General features: G+C 40.7%; 1 protein-coding gene across 3 annotated transcripts in view; it reads left to right on the top strand.

Moving 5' to 3' along the window:
- LOC140483055 (EGF-containing fibulin-like extracellular matrix protein 1) overlaps positions 1 to 16,018 on the top strand; it is a 109,146-nt gene that overhangs the window by 79,175 nt on the left and 13,953 nt on the right. Inside the window, exons 5-7 of one of the 3 annotated variants that reach the window (XM_072580965.1) lie at positions 6,727 to 6,849; positions 12,588 to 12,707; positions 15,238 to 15,357. In XM_072580965.1, the coding sequence (XP_072437066.1) occupies positions 6,727 to 6,849; positions 12,588 to 12,707; positions 15,238 to 15,357 (363 nt within the window). The remainder of the gene's footprint in view (positions 1 to 6,726; positions 6,850 to 12,587; positions 12,708 to 15,237; positions 15,358 to 16,018) is intronic. The other 2 variants (XM_072580966.1, XM_072580967.1) reach the window with 2 other exon arrangements.

Below are 16,018 nucleotides of genomic sequence, written 5' to 3'. Positions count from 1 at the left end.
GAGTCTGCAACAAGCTGGAACACCATATTTGAAGAAGAAGAACATTCATAGGATACATCATCCCTCCATGGTGACAATATATTAGTGATTAGACTTATATTCTCAATCTGGGGAACACATCACTGATAATGTCACAGCAATTGGTGGAGAATGTGATAGCGGAGATCCCTGGCACTGAGAGGGCACCTGGAGAAAAGGCTGTGCCAATGGTAGGCTGCTACGTACAACGAGAAGAAACCTACTGTGGATGGCAGGAGAAGATCTGGCTGAGGTGCCTACGGTTATATACTGTCTTCAGCAAAGAGCTGTGGAGCCCATCTAAGCCAAGGGTTCTGTCGTGGCTTCCTCCATGGAGAGGGTGGTGATTGGCACAGGAAGCCAGGTCTAGCAGAACATTCAGTGGCTGCCTGAATATGCCTTGGATACATATCCCAACTTGCGGAACGTTTCAGAGAACGTCCCACCAAACAACCCCACTACCCTGTGGCCAATCACTTCAGCTCACTCTCCCACTTCGCCAACGACATGCAAGTCCTAGGCCACCTCCACCACCAAATCCTAGCTTCCCGATGACTGGAGGAAAACATCTCATCTTCCGCCTTGGGACCCTCCAACCACATGGGACTCAATGTCGATTTCACCAGTTTCCCTCATCTCCCCTCCCCCATCTCCCCTCCCCCCACCTTATCCCAGATCAAACCCTCCAACCCAGCACCACACTCTTGAACTGTCCTACCTGTCCATCTTCCTTCCCACCTATCTGCTCCATCCTCCATTCTAACCTATCACCATCACCCCCCACCTCCAATCACCTATTGCATTCTCAGCTACCTACTCCCCCAGCCCTATCCCCCTCTCATTTATCTCTCAGCCCCCTTGGGCCCACTCCACATTCCTGATGAAGATTTTATGCTCAAAACGTTGATTCTCCTACTCCTTGGATGCTGCCTGACCAGCTGTGCTTTTCTAGCACCATACTTTTTGACTCTGATGTCCAACATCTGCATTCCTCATTTTCGTCTACACATCCCATTGTTCTGGCTTTGGGTTTTATATTGGATAGGCAGGAAAGGCTTAGCTATCTAGACCACCCTCCAGTGTCCTTGCTTCTGCTGTGGTCAGAGAGGAGCCATTGCACATTGAGAGGACGAAGCGTACCAGCATCTGCCTCAGAGCTGTTTGTGCTCCGTTATGTATGGTGCAGGAGACCAAGTGATCTTGGAGGTCTGTGTAGCACTATGCTGTTCTGTCTGAGCAGACTAGAAAGCAGAATCTCACCTTCTGCAGCCCAATGGTTTTGTTTTGATGTTGCTTTTGTTGTGGCATGGGAAGTTGGAGTCTGTGCTGGAAAAGCACAGCAGATCAGGCAGCATCCAAGGAGCAGGAGATTCGAAATTTTGGGCATAAGCCCTTCATCAGGAATGAGGCGTGTGGGTCGGGGCTGAGAGATAAATGGGAGGGGATCAGGTTTGGGGAAAGGTAGCTGAGAAAGCAGTAGGTGGATGAAGGTGAGGGAGAAGGTGATAGGTCAGAGCGGGGAGTGATGGACAGGTCCAGAGGGCGGTGCTGAGTTGAAGGATTGGGACTGGAATAATGTGGGGGGAGGGGAAATGAGGAAGCTGTTCAACAGGTCTTGATTCTGATCTCCAGCAGTCCTCACTTTCTCCTTGTGGCATGGGAAGCATTATATGACTTCTCCAGTGGGATCTGAAGAGATATCATCAGCCAGTTCTTTTGGAGGATATCACCTGTCACCCAGGAGCCATCCTTGAAGTTCTACCTCAGAGTGACTGATAATGCATAAATCACAAGTGATCCTGAGAAGTAACACTTTTGGGATTTATTTTCAATGAAAGATGATGGCTGTTCTCAAGGAGCTATCAATTCCAGCTATGGAACCAAATCTGACTGTCTGGCTGCCTGGCTCTTAGGGCCCTCTGTGAATGGCACAATATCATTGGTGTATTTAAGCACTGCATTGATGAAGTTCCTAATGCATGTGTGTGTGTAGTAAACTGAGAGATTCCAAATATGTTCCCCATGGTGCCCTGGTTGAGTTCAATCTGGTGACTAAGTTTTAATGAGTATGTTAATATTTTTGTTAGATTAGATTAGATTAGATTCTCTACAGTGTGGGAACAGGCCCTTCGGCCCAACAAGTCCACACCGACACTCCGAAGAGCAATCCACCCCCCTGACTAATGCACCTAACACTATGGGCAATTTAGCACGGCCAATTCACCTGGCCTGCACATTTTTGGACTGTGGGAGAAAACTGGAGCACCCGGAGGAAACCCACGTAGACACGGGGAGAATGTGCAAACTCCACACAGTCACCCGAGGATGGAATTGAACCTAGGACCCTGGTGCTGTGAGGCAGCAGTGCTAACCACTGAGCCACGTGCCACCCCTATTAAATGTATTAAAAATAGATTCCCATTGCTTGCCATTGGGAACTACAGACTGTCTTTAATGTTGATTTTCCTGCTTCTCAGATGCTGCCTGACCTGCTATGCTTTTCCAGCAAAACTTTGATCTCCAGCATCTGCAGACCTCACTGTCTCCTGACATTGTTGTGTGTCATGGATGGAACTTTGGAAACATTCTTGACATTGATCCTCGATTGGCTCATCTTCAGACACCACTGTGGAACATTGTGCTTAACCATGGATTCCTCTGGGAACATTGAAGCACATTTTAACCCAATATCTCGACTAGATCACAGCTTGCATAGGCCACAAAAAGTGGATACGGTTTGGTGGGTGAGACAACTGCACCTCATACAATAATTGGAAGTCAATGACAGTTGCAATAGTTATTACAGAGTCAGATATCTGAAGATGCTGAAGATCGGTGCTGGGTCCTCTACTTTTTGTCTTTTACATAAATGATTTGGATGCGAGCATAAGAGGTACAGTTAGTAAGTTTGCAGATGACACCAAAAGTTTGCAGTGGACAGCGAAGAGAGTTACCTCAGATTGCAACAGGATCTGGACCAGATGGGCCAATGGGCTGAGAAGTGGCAGATGGAGTTTAATTCGGATAAATGTAAGGTGCTGCATTTTGGGAAAGCAAATCTTAGCAGGACTTATACACTTAATGGTAAGGTCCTAGGGAGTGCTGCTGAACAAAGAGACCTTGGAGTGCAGGTTCATAGCTCTTTGAAAGTAGTCGCAGGTAGATAGGATAGTGAAGGCAGCGTTTGGTTTGCTTTCCTTTATTGGTCAGAGTATTGAGTGCAGGAGTTGGGAGGTCATGTTGCAACTGTACAGGACATTGGTTAGGCCACTGTTGGAATAATGTGTGCAATTCTGGTCTCCTTCCTATCAGAAAGAGTTGTGAAACTTGAAAGGGTTCAGAAAAGATTTACAAGGATGTCGCCAGGGTTGGAGGAGTTGAGCTATAGGGAGAGGCTGAACAGGCTGGGGCTGCTTTCCCTGGAGCGTCGGAGGCTGAGGGGTGACCTTATAGAAGTTTACAAAATTATGAGGGGCATGGATAGGGCAAATATGCAAGGTTTTCCCTGGGGTCAGGGAGTCCAGAACTAGAGGGCATAGGTTTAAGGTGAGAGGGGAAAGATATAAAAGAGACCTACGGGGCAACTTCTTCACAGAGAGGGTGGTATGTGTATGGAATGAGCTGACAAAGGAAGTGGTGGAGGCTGGTACAATTGCAACATTTAAGAGGCATTTGGATGGGTACATGAATAGGAAGGGTTGGGAGGGATATGGGCTGGGTGCTGGCATGTGAGACGAGATTGGGTTGGGATATCTGGTCGGCGTGGATGGGTTGGACCGAAGGGTCTATTTCCATGCTGTTCATCTCTATGACTCTATGCCATTGGCCTTAATAATAGCTTCATTGATGGTATATTCTCTGTGTTTATCTAGAAATATTTTTCTTTAGGGTTTAATGAGTTTAGAGGCAATGACTAATTTCATAAGGCTTTTAGAACTAAGTGAAATCACATTCCATTCCTTTGCATCAACAGCTGCATTTCAACTGATTGATTGTTTCATTTGATTGTTGCCAGTATGACATGAATACAAATCTCTGTATTGTGAATTTAACTCAGGCTTTCATTTGCTCTTCTAAAAGGTAGAAAGTTTTATCAGGATTTTTGGAGTCACCATCAGAAATACTTGAGGAACTGACTCTTCAGCCTTTGTTGTTTCCAAATCAAAAAGTTGTTTAATTACCTACCATTCCTTTATCAACAATTTGTTGATCAATGAAATAACTGAAACTTTGACAGGATTTCAATGGATTGCCACAAATTACAGTGTTTGTTTTTCATATTTCGTTGTATTTCTGCACTCTTTAAATTCTGCACCCTTAAATATAAAAAAAATCTGAATTGTAATTTGTGCTTTTTATTTGTTGTTGGCTTCTCTCCCTTTTTGCTGCTTAAGAAATGGTAGGCTTTTATGGGGCTCGTGCCAAAACAGAAGTTGAGATGATGTCACTTGGCTTTTTTAGTGGCTTTGATGCTGTTTCTTACAAAGCAAAATGGTGGAATTGACTAATGTCAGATGCGGAAAGAACTCCAACAGTTTAGAGATTGGGTTATTTTTGCAGTTCCGACTCTGCTTTTCCAGAGGAATTCTTCCAGAGTGGAACTTGCACCATGTGCAAAACTCCCAGTGGTCTAGCACTGAAGCTTATTGTTAATCTGCTGGGATTGTGCTTTCATTGGTGGATCAACAGATAGACAGTGCCCACTAATATTCCTTCTCAGCTGATGTTACTTCCCTTCAGAACAGATCAGATCACTTTGGTTCAGTTTGTTGGTTGTGAGCCTCAACTCTGAACTCACCTAAGTGATTCGTGATGAGTTTGAAAAATCTTCACGTCTGCCAAGGCTGTTCTTATCTTTTAGTAACAACTAGCTGCCACCAGCAGTTGTTATATGTATATGGAGTGTCGTATATCGTCATGTCACCCAACTGTGTTAAATGTATACTGCCAGTCTAGTCTGGAATTTATGCAATAATGCCACAGTGTGAGTTCAAGAATGTCATCTAAGACAGGTAGAATGATGCCACTGGCTTACTGGAGCAGGTGTCTGTATAAAATACAGGTTATAATTGGTCCAGACCTTCAACTCCATGAGATAACAGCATGGTGGGTAACTGCCCCCTAGGCGATTGGCCAACATACTCACCATCACTGGTACAAGATTCCTCCCTACATAACAGATCTAATATACAGGGTGTACTCATAATTTAAGTGAAGTTTATGAAAGAAAACTGCATGATTACATGCAAATTTAATGATCCTAATTTATTAAGGGTAATTAGGATCAACGTTCAAAGGCTACAAAAGAGCTATTAAGAGACCATAAAAGGAGACAGATTAATCAGGCGATATAAAGAAATGGCAAATCATCCTAGGATTAAAGATACAGCAAGATGTATAGACCCAGGCACAATTTGTCTCAGATGAGATGGATTTTTGGAGCTGGCAAGTCAGTAATGAAGCTGTGAAAGCCCGTAGTCAGTAGCATAGTACAACAGACAGCTTTGAACTTTGATGCAACAAGCTCCTTCCAAATAATCTCAAGGGATTTGTTTTCTCCCCAGGACAACCAAATAACTGTTCTTTCATATAGAAGGCAAGTCTGTCATGCACCCTTGCCAAAGCAGCTCAGTTTTGTTCCTCAACACAGGGCCTGCCTAGATGATAGACAGAGCAATAAGTGTTCACAGATTGATTGAATTCCCTATTAGGGTAGTGGAAGCTTTATGGACTTCAAATATTAACCCCATATTTATATCAGTAGAAAAGACTATTATTTGTGATGAGTCTCAGTTTTCAGAGGAAACCCCGCAGACATGGGGAGAATGTGCAAACTCTACACAGACAGTTGGCTGAGGGTGGAATCCGAGGGTGGGTCTCTGGCGCTGTGAGGGAGCAGTGCTAACCACTGAGCCACTGTGTTGCCCTGATTCATACAAACTAATTATAACACCACTGATGCTGAAGACAAGATCCATGATGGCCATGAAGCAGTACAGTGCAGCCAGTGCTGCTGCACCTCTGACAGTCACATTAAGTCAGGAAACATTCACAAGTATATGAAACATCATTTGATGGAGTCTAAGTCTATGAAAGAGCAGGGACTCACTTGCATGTCGGTTTGATACCCACCCACACCCCAAGACGGTTTGGCAAAATGATTCATAACACAGCTCTCAGCCAATGCTCAATTGTTCGCACACTTGCCTTTGAGTCAGAAGACTGTGGGTTCATGTTTTACGCCAGGACCTGAGTACAAAAATTAAGACTGGCACTCCAGTCTGAGGGAATGCTGCACTGTGGAGATGCTGGTTTTTGAATGAGCTATTAAAATGGCTTTTGCCCGAAACGTCAATTTCGAAGCTACTTGGATGCTGCCTGAACTGCTGTGCTCTTCCAGCACCACTAATCCAGATATTAAAATGAGGGCTTGACTATTCATCTCAGGTGCACATGAAATAACCCATAGCACTGCTTCAAGGGAGATGAGGGGACTGTCGGGCCAATACTTATTTAGACAAAAACAGCTTATCTGGTTATTATTCATTATTGTCTGTAGGGGGTTATTGTGTTCAAGTTGTTTCCTACAACAGTGACTACACTTTGAAAGTGCTAAATTAAGTATAAAACACTTTGTGAAGCCTGATGATCATAAAAAGTATGACAGAAATGCAAGCATTTGTGGTTTTTTTCACTTTATTGAAACAGATATTGACGAATGTGCATTAGGAAGTCATAATTGTGGGCCAGAACTAATCTGTGTAAACACAAGAGGTTCATTCATTTGTCGCTGCAAACCAGGCTATCAAAAGCGTGGAAATCAGTGTTTGGGTAAGTACAGTGTAAAACTACTTTTGGAACATACTTTGTTGTTACTTTGATTTATGAGTTTCTCGAGTAACCTAACTTTGTGTCATTTCACGAGTAATCCATCCTGGTGTGGACACATTGCATAATTTTCTGCTCATTCATTAAAATCAAATCAAATTGTAAAGTTGGAAAATTACTTCTAATAACAAGTTTAAAAGTTTTTTTTATTAAATACATGGTTTTTTTTCCAAAACTTTAACAGTAAATTGTCAGTGTAGGCAAACTCTAATATACACACTACTAGTTTGCCAAGAAATGTTCTGCTAGGATCAAGGGGGTAAAATTTAACTTCAAAGGGGGTATAATATTGGCAGTAGCTGATCAAATACTTGGTCTCCATAAAATGGGAGGCTCATTCACCACTGCCTGATTTCACATCCACCAAAGGTAACTTCACCCTTAGGATTTCTTTCAACTCCAAATTTATAAATAGCTACTATTGGAATGCAATGATCCCTTAAAGTAATAGAGAAACATCCTACATTATATTGTAAATTGTCACCATATGAAATATCCAAAAGTAAATCTGTAAATAATTAAGAGAAGTGCGTATGATTGTTTGCATAGAGCAATCTATAACTGTCAATTATTTCTCCAGTCAAACTTTGAGATTTTGCAATTCATTTGTCACCTATCTTTAAATACCAGCAGTTACATCTACTTGAACCATCTGGCACATTGCAACCAAAATCTAATCTAAACATGGATTTGATTAACTAGACTTCTAAAAGTTAATTAAGTAACTTCTCTGCTAACTAATATCGAGTGCTATTTTATCAAGCATATTGTCAATGGCAATTCTTATGATGAATCACGGGTTATGCAGTTGCCAGGAAAAGGCTGTACATGTAATGAAAGGTACATTGAAAGAAATTGGCAAGAGGCTTGTAAGAAATCTGCTTGGAGACACAGACTTCAGTGCTTTTGTTTTGACAGGAACCTAGGAAATAAATTAATGGGCAATTTTACACATAATGTTCGGAATTCATAGTTTGACGTGGTTAAGTGGTTTTACAAAAAAAAATTTCCTTTAATTTCTCCAAAATATAGAATATTATCACTGAACAAGTACTGATAAGCTGCTTGGGGGAGGGGAGAAACTGATATATCCTCTTTTGACACAAATAGGACATGAGGCTTCAATGAAGGAAAAGCAGGTAACAGAGAGAGTTAGCATTGGGCGAAATGTGACAAAGTTCAAAATCTTTTTCTATCGGCCTGCAATTATTCTTTAAGAAATACTGATCGATCCCCTAGGCTTTGAGTTTTATTTTCAGTTGAGGGCCAGACCTGCAGCTGATCCTAAGTGTGGCTCAAGAATTGAATTTGAATGTTGTAAATTGGCTTCTCCTTTACTTTCCTGTTACTGAAACCATTCCCAGATCATAGTGGAAAGAACTTCAGCAAGAATAGGGTGGTAAAGATGTTGCAGCTGGACTTTCAATTTACTACCCTCTTTACTAACCAACATTCAGGTCTAAAAAGTGGGACAAAGTAAAGTCCTTTTGTTGGAAATGTTCTTCTTGCTCTTAAGATTTTTATCATTCTTAAAACATAATCCTCAGAACTCATTTAAATAATTGTAGCAAGTTGCCAGTATCTTCCTAGCTTCTCAGCTATTTCACTGACAGGGCTGTTTTGATAAGTGTTGAGGGGAGAGAATAGCAGGAGGGAACCGATCAGCACATGTAAGGAGTGATGTGGTGTAAGGAGGAGGATCCTACTTTTTCTGGCTCTCCTTCAATCAAAACAAATTCCCCTCTTGGTGCAGCCTACAGGTGAACCCCATTTGTGTCAAGAAGACTGAGCAGACCAACCCTCTTTCCCAGAGGGGTCATAGAAAAGTAGCAAAACACTGTATTAACAGATGCTATACACCTAGAAAAGGGCCTGATTCAATTAGAAATGTTTCAGGCGTTTTTGGACCATGGTGGGGGGGGGTGCAGCAATGGTCAATTTCAATAGTCAATAGGCAAGCAAGATTGTCAATTCATGCCATTTCATACATAAAATGATTTGAAACCTTTATCGGCTGGAAACTAAATTGAGAAAATCTAAATCAGATGCAAGTAACAGACAAGAAAATGTAACTGCATCTGTTTATCTGGAATCAAATAAAGACTGAGAGGTGAAAAGGCATTACATTTTACTACAACTCTAATATATGACATTCTAATATTTGCAGCTTAGATCCTTACTGAAATCTAACTTTAACTGAATTATAACCAATTTATCAGTACTTGTCTGATTTTTCAATGCAGTTCATTTATATAAATTAGATTTCAATTAAATATATCCTTTAATTCACTTGAGTAAACTTTTGATTTGAAAGTAAATTATTTCAAGAATGTAAATTTAATGCGTATACATGCAGGTATGTATTTTAAATCCTTTAATATGTAGAATGGGAAGTAATCATCAAATTTAATACCTAGGATCAAATGAAATTCAATTGATCAAATAATTTTGTTACAATAAAGTTAACCTAATGGAATTAGTATTATCCACACCAGTAGCTGTGCATTGTATTGATGTTTCAATACAGTGTTTCCAAGTAAGTTGTAGCTGTCATTATATCATCTGGACAATCTATATACCTGGAAATGGATCGAATTTAACTGCTTAGCTCAAATCAAAAGAATTGCATTCAACATATTCCGTATGTCAAATGACAAACAAATGTTGCCAATGAAATGTTGTGATCAACAAAAGCAAAACAGATATCTATCCAGGAGTACAACTTTCCAAATACTAAATCATCCAGTTCTTTGAACTCCTATTTCAACACTTACTCTTTGACAGAGCATTTTGAATGTATAGAATAACAGTTGACCAACAGTGTGCTGTAAAGCTCAGTGGAGATTATGCTTAATAAATCAAACAGTTTATAAATAACTCCATTGGAGCTTTAAACTACAATCTCACATACCTTTATTCCATACCAGCTGACCGCCTTCGTTATTACACATGGAGATTTGGAATTTTTATTAGAGAACAGAGACTGGCTCTGATCTTAAAGGAAAGCATAGCTAGGTTTTCTTTTGCAGAAATACAGATTTCCCTTCTATTAAATTCTTTGGTAAGAACCAGGTGGCACAGTGGCTTAGTCGTGAGTACTGCTGCCTCACAGCAGCAGGGACCAGGTGTGATTCCACCTTTGGGTGACTGTTGGTGTTGAGTTTGCACATTCTCCCTGTTTCTCTGTGGGTTTCTTCCCACAGTCCAAAGATGTACAGGTTAGGTGGTTTGGCCATGCTAAATTGCCCATAGTGTTAGTCATGGGAAATACAGGGTTACAAGGATAGGGATTAGGTCTGGGTGGGATGCTCTTCGGAAGATTAGTATAGACTCGATGGGCTGAATGGCCTGCTTTCACACTGTAGGGATTCTGTGAATTATAATTACAGTTTTTACATTCTACTTTCTGGCTGCAGCTAGTCAGGTTGGGTGGCTGGTAGTATGTCAGATGCTAGGAAGTTAAGAGAAGGGAGTAAGAGATCAAGGAAGGTGTGGGTGCATCACTGGAAAAGTCACAAAGTTTAAGGGAGCGAGGGTCATGGTCAGATGGGCAGGCAAGATTGGGGGAGAAAGTGAGGAGATAGCAAGGGATCTGGGGAGGGCATAAAGGAAATAAACTGATGTATCATGGAGATCCTCTGGTGAGCTGAGGATCATAGTTGCAGGGCAGGGGGAAATCATTGAAGATGATGAGTCCTAGGGAAAAGAACACCTCCTCCTCAGCCGAAAAGTAGTGGCAAGAAGTACTTATCACTTACGTGCAGCAATCCTAACCTCCTTTCAGCTGTCAGGTTTCCTGAGGCTCGGAAAACATACAAATTCAAGAATATCGGAAACACAAGTAGGAGTAAGCTGTTTGGCGCATTGAGCATTGTCCACAATTCAATACTCTCATGGTTGATCTCGCTAGGAGTTGAGAAGTTGCATAGGGGAAGGTTGAAGGGGAGGCACAGATAGTAATCAGGTGGTTAGAGTTAGCTCTGATGAAAAGTCATCTAAACTTGTAACGTTAGCTTGCTCTGTCTCCATGGATATTGTCTGACCTGCTGTGATCTCCAGCATTTGTTGTGTTCAGTGTAGATTCCAGCATCTGCAGTAATTTGCTCCTACAAAGCTGTTAATGAACTTGATTTGTCACTCTGAGGTTTCCCCAGGTCTCTGAAACCTAACTGATCATAGTTACACCTTTAAACAGGTTAAGTCCGAGCTCAACAGACTTCTTATATATTGAATGATTTAAATTGCCAGCCAACCTAACTGCGGACTGCTTCTGTCACACATAATTAAACCAGGAATTGGGGAAGTAGATTGGAATCAGATTTTAGGTTGTTAAATTTTAACTTCTCATCCTCACAAATCTAACTGGATACAAAAATAGAACCTGTAGAGCCTCAGGCGACTGACTGTGTGGAGTTTGCACATTCTCCCCGTGTCTGCGTGGGTTTCCTCCGGGTGCTCCGGTTTCCTCCCACAGTCCAAAGATGTGCAGGTCAGGTGAATTGGCCTTGCTAAATTGCCCATAGTGTTAGGTAAGGGGTAGATGTAGGGGTATGGGTGGGTTGCGCTTCGGCGGGGCGGTGTGGACTTGTTGGGCCGAAGGGCCTGTTTCCACACTGTAAGTAATCTAATCTAATCTAATCTAATCTAACCTCATATCTTAATGTTGCTATGCCTGTTTGACAATGTGGGTATTTTTAGAAAATATTGAAAACAAAAGCTAGAAACAATAAATTCAGATATGTCCCTGCTGTCCTTTACTTAAGATAACTTTGCGACATTGCCCAACCTAGTCCCATACCATTTTGGTTGACTTATAACTATCTACTGAAGGAAGCAAATCTCTCAATGTAGCAAGCCACTACAAAATCACATCAGGAGATAACTACATTAAAAGCAGCCCAAGATGGTTCACTTGACTGATTCCTAAGACAAATGAGGAAATGTTGGATATTTGGATTTACATCTATTATAAATGAGAGGTGATCTTAATAAGACATTAAAAGGTCCTGAGGAGACTTGGCTGGTTGGATGAGGAGGCAGGAAAATGGAATTGAGACTACAATATATTACAATATTGAATGGTAAATCACATTTGGCTCCTAAGTTACATGTTCCTATGTTCATTAAAAAAAAGCACCACAGATATTACTGTAGTATAACAGAAAGGCCGATCAATAAAGTGAGTCAGTGTATATTGGCCTTACATATTCTGAAAATTGCCATGTCAACATTAAATGATAAACGCTGATGTAAAGTTTCAACATAGCTTGAGGAAGTGACTGATTTCATCTCAAAAATCTGGTAAAATGATTTTATCATATCTATAGTTAGCAATACAGCTGCTGCTGGGCTGACTAATCCAATGGCCTAATACCCCTGTTATAAATGTGTTTGTTCAGCACTAATATAGTTTGAAATGAAAGAGGAAATAACCAAATTCAAATTGCTGCCAGACTGCAGCTTTTGGGTTCTGCTGAAGATCAGTAGGTAACTTACTAAAGACAGAATGGATCCAAGTGTTAACAATAAAATATGACTTGAAACAGAGGGAGAAAAGCAATCTTACTGTGATAATATTACATCATTGGGCAATGGCCCTTGGCATTAATCATTTTGGGTGTCTGGCAATGATTTTCTTAAATATGAGCAGTTGTGTAATGTATTTTTCAATGATTATGCAGACATTGATGAATGTAACATAGCCACCTATTGCCATCATGGATGTGTCAACACACCCGGTTCCTATTACTGTCAGTGCAACACAGGTTTTCAGCTGGCAAGCAATAATCGCACATGTCGAGGTAAGCATCCACTGTTCCTACTCAAAGTGTCAGGATACCGTGCAGAAAATTATAAAAGAATCACCTACAGTGACTTCAGTATTAGTGTAAGGAAGCTTTTCCGTCTGTTTTCATTTACCGTAAGATTATTTTAAAAGTGTCTCTCTTACATTTAAAAACATAATTAAGGTTTTACAGAATATTTCATTTTAATTCTCCTAGGTCCTCCCTCCCCTTCACTCTGTAAAGATACACAGCCATTTATACTGTTGAATGGAATACACTGTCTATTGATTCACATGTAACCTAAAGTTAGGGCGAAGTTCTGATCTTTGAACGTTTATTCAGTCACTTCAACAATAAGGAATCTTTCAACCTCCATAGTGACATCACTAGAAACTGGCAGTCACTATACCAGAGTAATTTTGAACTGCTTTCTTACACTGTGAGCAATACCCCACGGAAATGCTTTCCTACTTGTGTTTGCCAGGTTGGCCTAAAGCCACAGGTCATAGTAATTCTTGGTGTTCCAGTAATTCCACTTAAAAAAAAAATTCTCATGTAGGCATATGAAACAAGCTGTATTTATGTTAAAAGTGTAATGTAATAAGAACTTCTAATTAGCTCCCCTGATGGCTTACTGAGTAATTGCATTGCCAGTCATGGCACTGAGCCATAAAGATCTGGAATACCAGGGGTTCAATCAGAAATCTGGATTCCAGTTAATTCATGCTGGATGACAATACGGCACTTTTAGTTAGCCTCAGGACCACTGGCCTGAGAATGGAATAAAACAGCTCGACTCCTCACTCCTGACTGTAGTTCAGTGCCGTCTGTTATACACATGTGCTAACAGGGCAGAATTTGGCAGACATACCACTGTGAACATGTTGTTCACCAAGGATCAATGGTCTAGAATTTCTTGGGAGCTGCTTCCACTCTGTCATCCTAACTCTACCAAATGCATAGTAGGGACTCCGGTTATCACATTGTCAGAGTCTGCATCGTACTTCCACAAGTGGTGGAGTAGGTGAGGCACCATGGAAAATCTGGGCCAGTGCCGACACTTTTAGCTGAAACATGGCCATTTGGGTAGGTCCTGGATGACTTTCAGGGCTTATGAGACTGAACCTTAGTGAGTCTAGAAGAGAATTTGGAAAGAGCAAACTTCTTCATAGAGCATTCTTAACAGATGCTTTATTGTTACTTGCCTCTGGCTGAGGGATGTCAAGTCAATCTTTAGATTTTGGCTTTTTCCTTTAGGAGTAAACACAGATTTGACCTTGATTACTGTATTGCATTCTGTATTTTACAGTAGATATTTTCATTGGACACCTATAAAAACTGTTTTCTTAAACTGACAATTCAGTGCTACTAAGGAAAAATCAAAATAAATGAAACAATATTTCAGGCAGAACCTGAGGGAATCTGGAGATTGTTACTGTGCCTTGTGGACTGTTCTTGGTAAATAGACTGGATAAATTAACACTTGGCTTTCTTTCTCTTTAGGGTATCCCAGTCTGAATGTACACTGTTATGAATGCTAATCTCTATTGAAAGTGGAGAGGTTTTGTGTGCCAAATGTAACAGTCAGTAATCCTTTGAAAAATGTAATAATTTCCTGCAATATTTAAAAAAGTGTCAGAACTTACTGAAAGTCTACTGTTTATGTAAAGTATTGACTGCTTTGAAGAAAAAGAAAGCCTCAGGGGAACATTAGATAAAAGTGTCCATGTTAACATTGGCTTAAAATCTCTGCACTGTTATCATGACCTCCACAAATCGTGTTCCCTCTCTGTTAGGATACTTCGTCACTTCAAGTGGCTCCATAAAAAAATGTACAATGGTTGCAACTTCATCCAGATCTGAAAGCCACTGTAGTCCATTACCATCCAAGGAAACTATGCTACTCAATGGGTAAACTGCATTGTTTGACTTTGATGTGCCATTTCCAAGTCAAGTTTTTCCAGAGTGACTTTCATCTTGGTCTGAAATTACATTTGCACTGGAAAGCTCCCCATCAGTCACACTGCCTCACCATCAAAGGAGGGTATAACGTCCACTCAGTACCTTCCATGTTCATAACTACACTGCCTTCTTAAATTATATGAACCAAATTATACTTGGATGGATATAAAGGTACTAGGAAAGAATTCCATGAAAGGCCTGAAAGTCAGTCGGTGTAAATGTGCCTTTAAAAATAGTATGCATATTCCTAATGAGAAAAGGGACATCACTATTAAAGATGGCTGCTGTGACCTGCCCAGTTGCACGTTTGAGGTGGGTGAGTAAAGAACAGTTTCATCGGCAAATGTCTGGTGAAGCAGTAAAGATAGAATTCAGACCATTGTGATATATGTTGTATATTTTACATGATACTGAAGCAATTTTGGCTTCAATGTAAGGCAAGGTATATTCTGGAACAGCACCTAGACGGATAGGAATTAACAATCAAACAAAGAAAATGCTGGCGAAACCCTGCAAGTCTGACAGCAACTATGGAGAAAGAAACAGAGTTAATGTTTTAAATATATTTCCATTTCCCCTTTAGATATTAATGAGTGTGAGACAAGTGCCCCGTGTGATCACCAATGCTTTAATATCGTCGGTTCATTCATCTGCCAGTGTGACCAAGGATATGAGTTAAATCCTGACAAAGTTACATGCAGAGGTAATTAGTGAATGCTCTTTCATTACTTAGGATAATTTGTAACAAATGTGCAACAGTTTGATTTCCTCCTGTTTTGTTAATATGTAAAAATGAGAAGGTTATCATTTTGGCCATTTAATAATGTTGATAATCAATAACAAAATTGCTTGTGCAATTTAGCATTACATGGAGTCCAATTTTGGCGCTACATATACAAGGACATTGGGTAGAATCTTCACTTGGAAGATTCTCAAGCATTGATACCATGTGCAACTATTTTTCAATGGAGGTGTCCCTCTATGGGTCAAAAAGGCCCTCAATTTAGGCCTGCCAGAAGCCCACTAGAGATCACCTGATATATTGTCCATGCAGTGGAGGGTCCACCAGTCACTTATAAAATGCTATCAACAATGATAGGAGGGCCTAAATTGGTCACATGAATAGCTCAATTGGGCTTTGGCAGGAGAGTAATCTGCCATTTTTCCCTCCAGTGACACAATGGTGCACTGGCAGGTAAACAGACTTCCCAGTCTAACCCTGGAGAGCTACTAAAATTCAACTGTATTTCCAATATTGCCAACAACTAAAGGAATTCACTTAATGCATCTGAAGGACACTACAGTTATTTTACGCGCCAGCTATGGGAAAGACCCATAAATAACCATGTAACCATATAAGCACT

The sequence above is a fragment of the Chiloscyllium punctatum genome, chromosome 11 (assembly GCF_047496795.1).
Source record: "Chiloscyllium punctatum isolate Juve2018m chromosome 11, sChiPun1.3, whole genome shotgun sequence".
NCBI lineage: Eukaryota > Metazoa > Chordata > Chondrichthyes > Orectolobiformes > Hemiscylliidae > Chiloscyllium > Chiloscyllium punctatum.
Note: the sequence above shows the minus strand (reverse complement) of the source record. Positions and strands in the feature narration are given on the sequence as shown.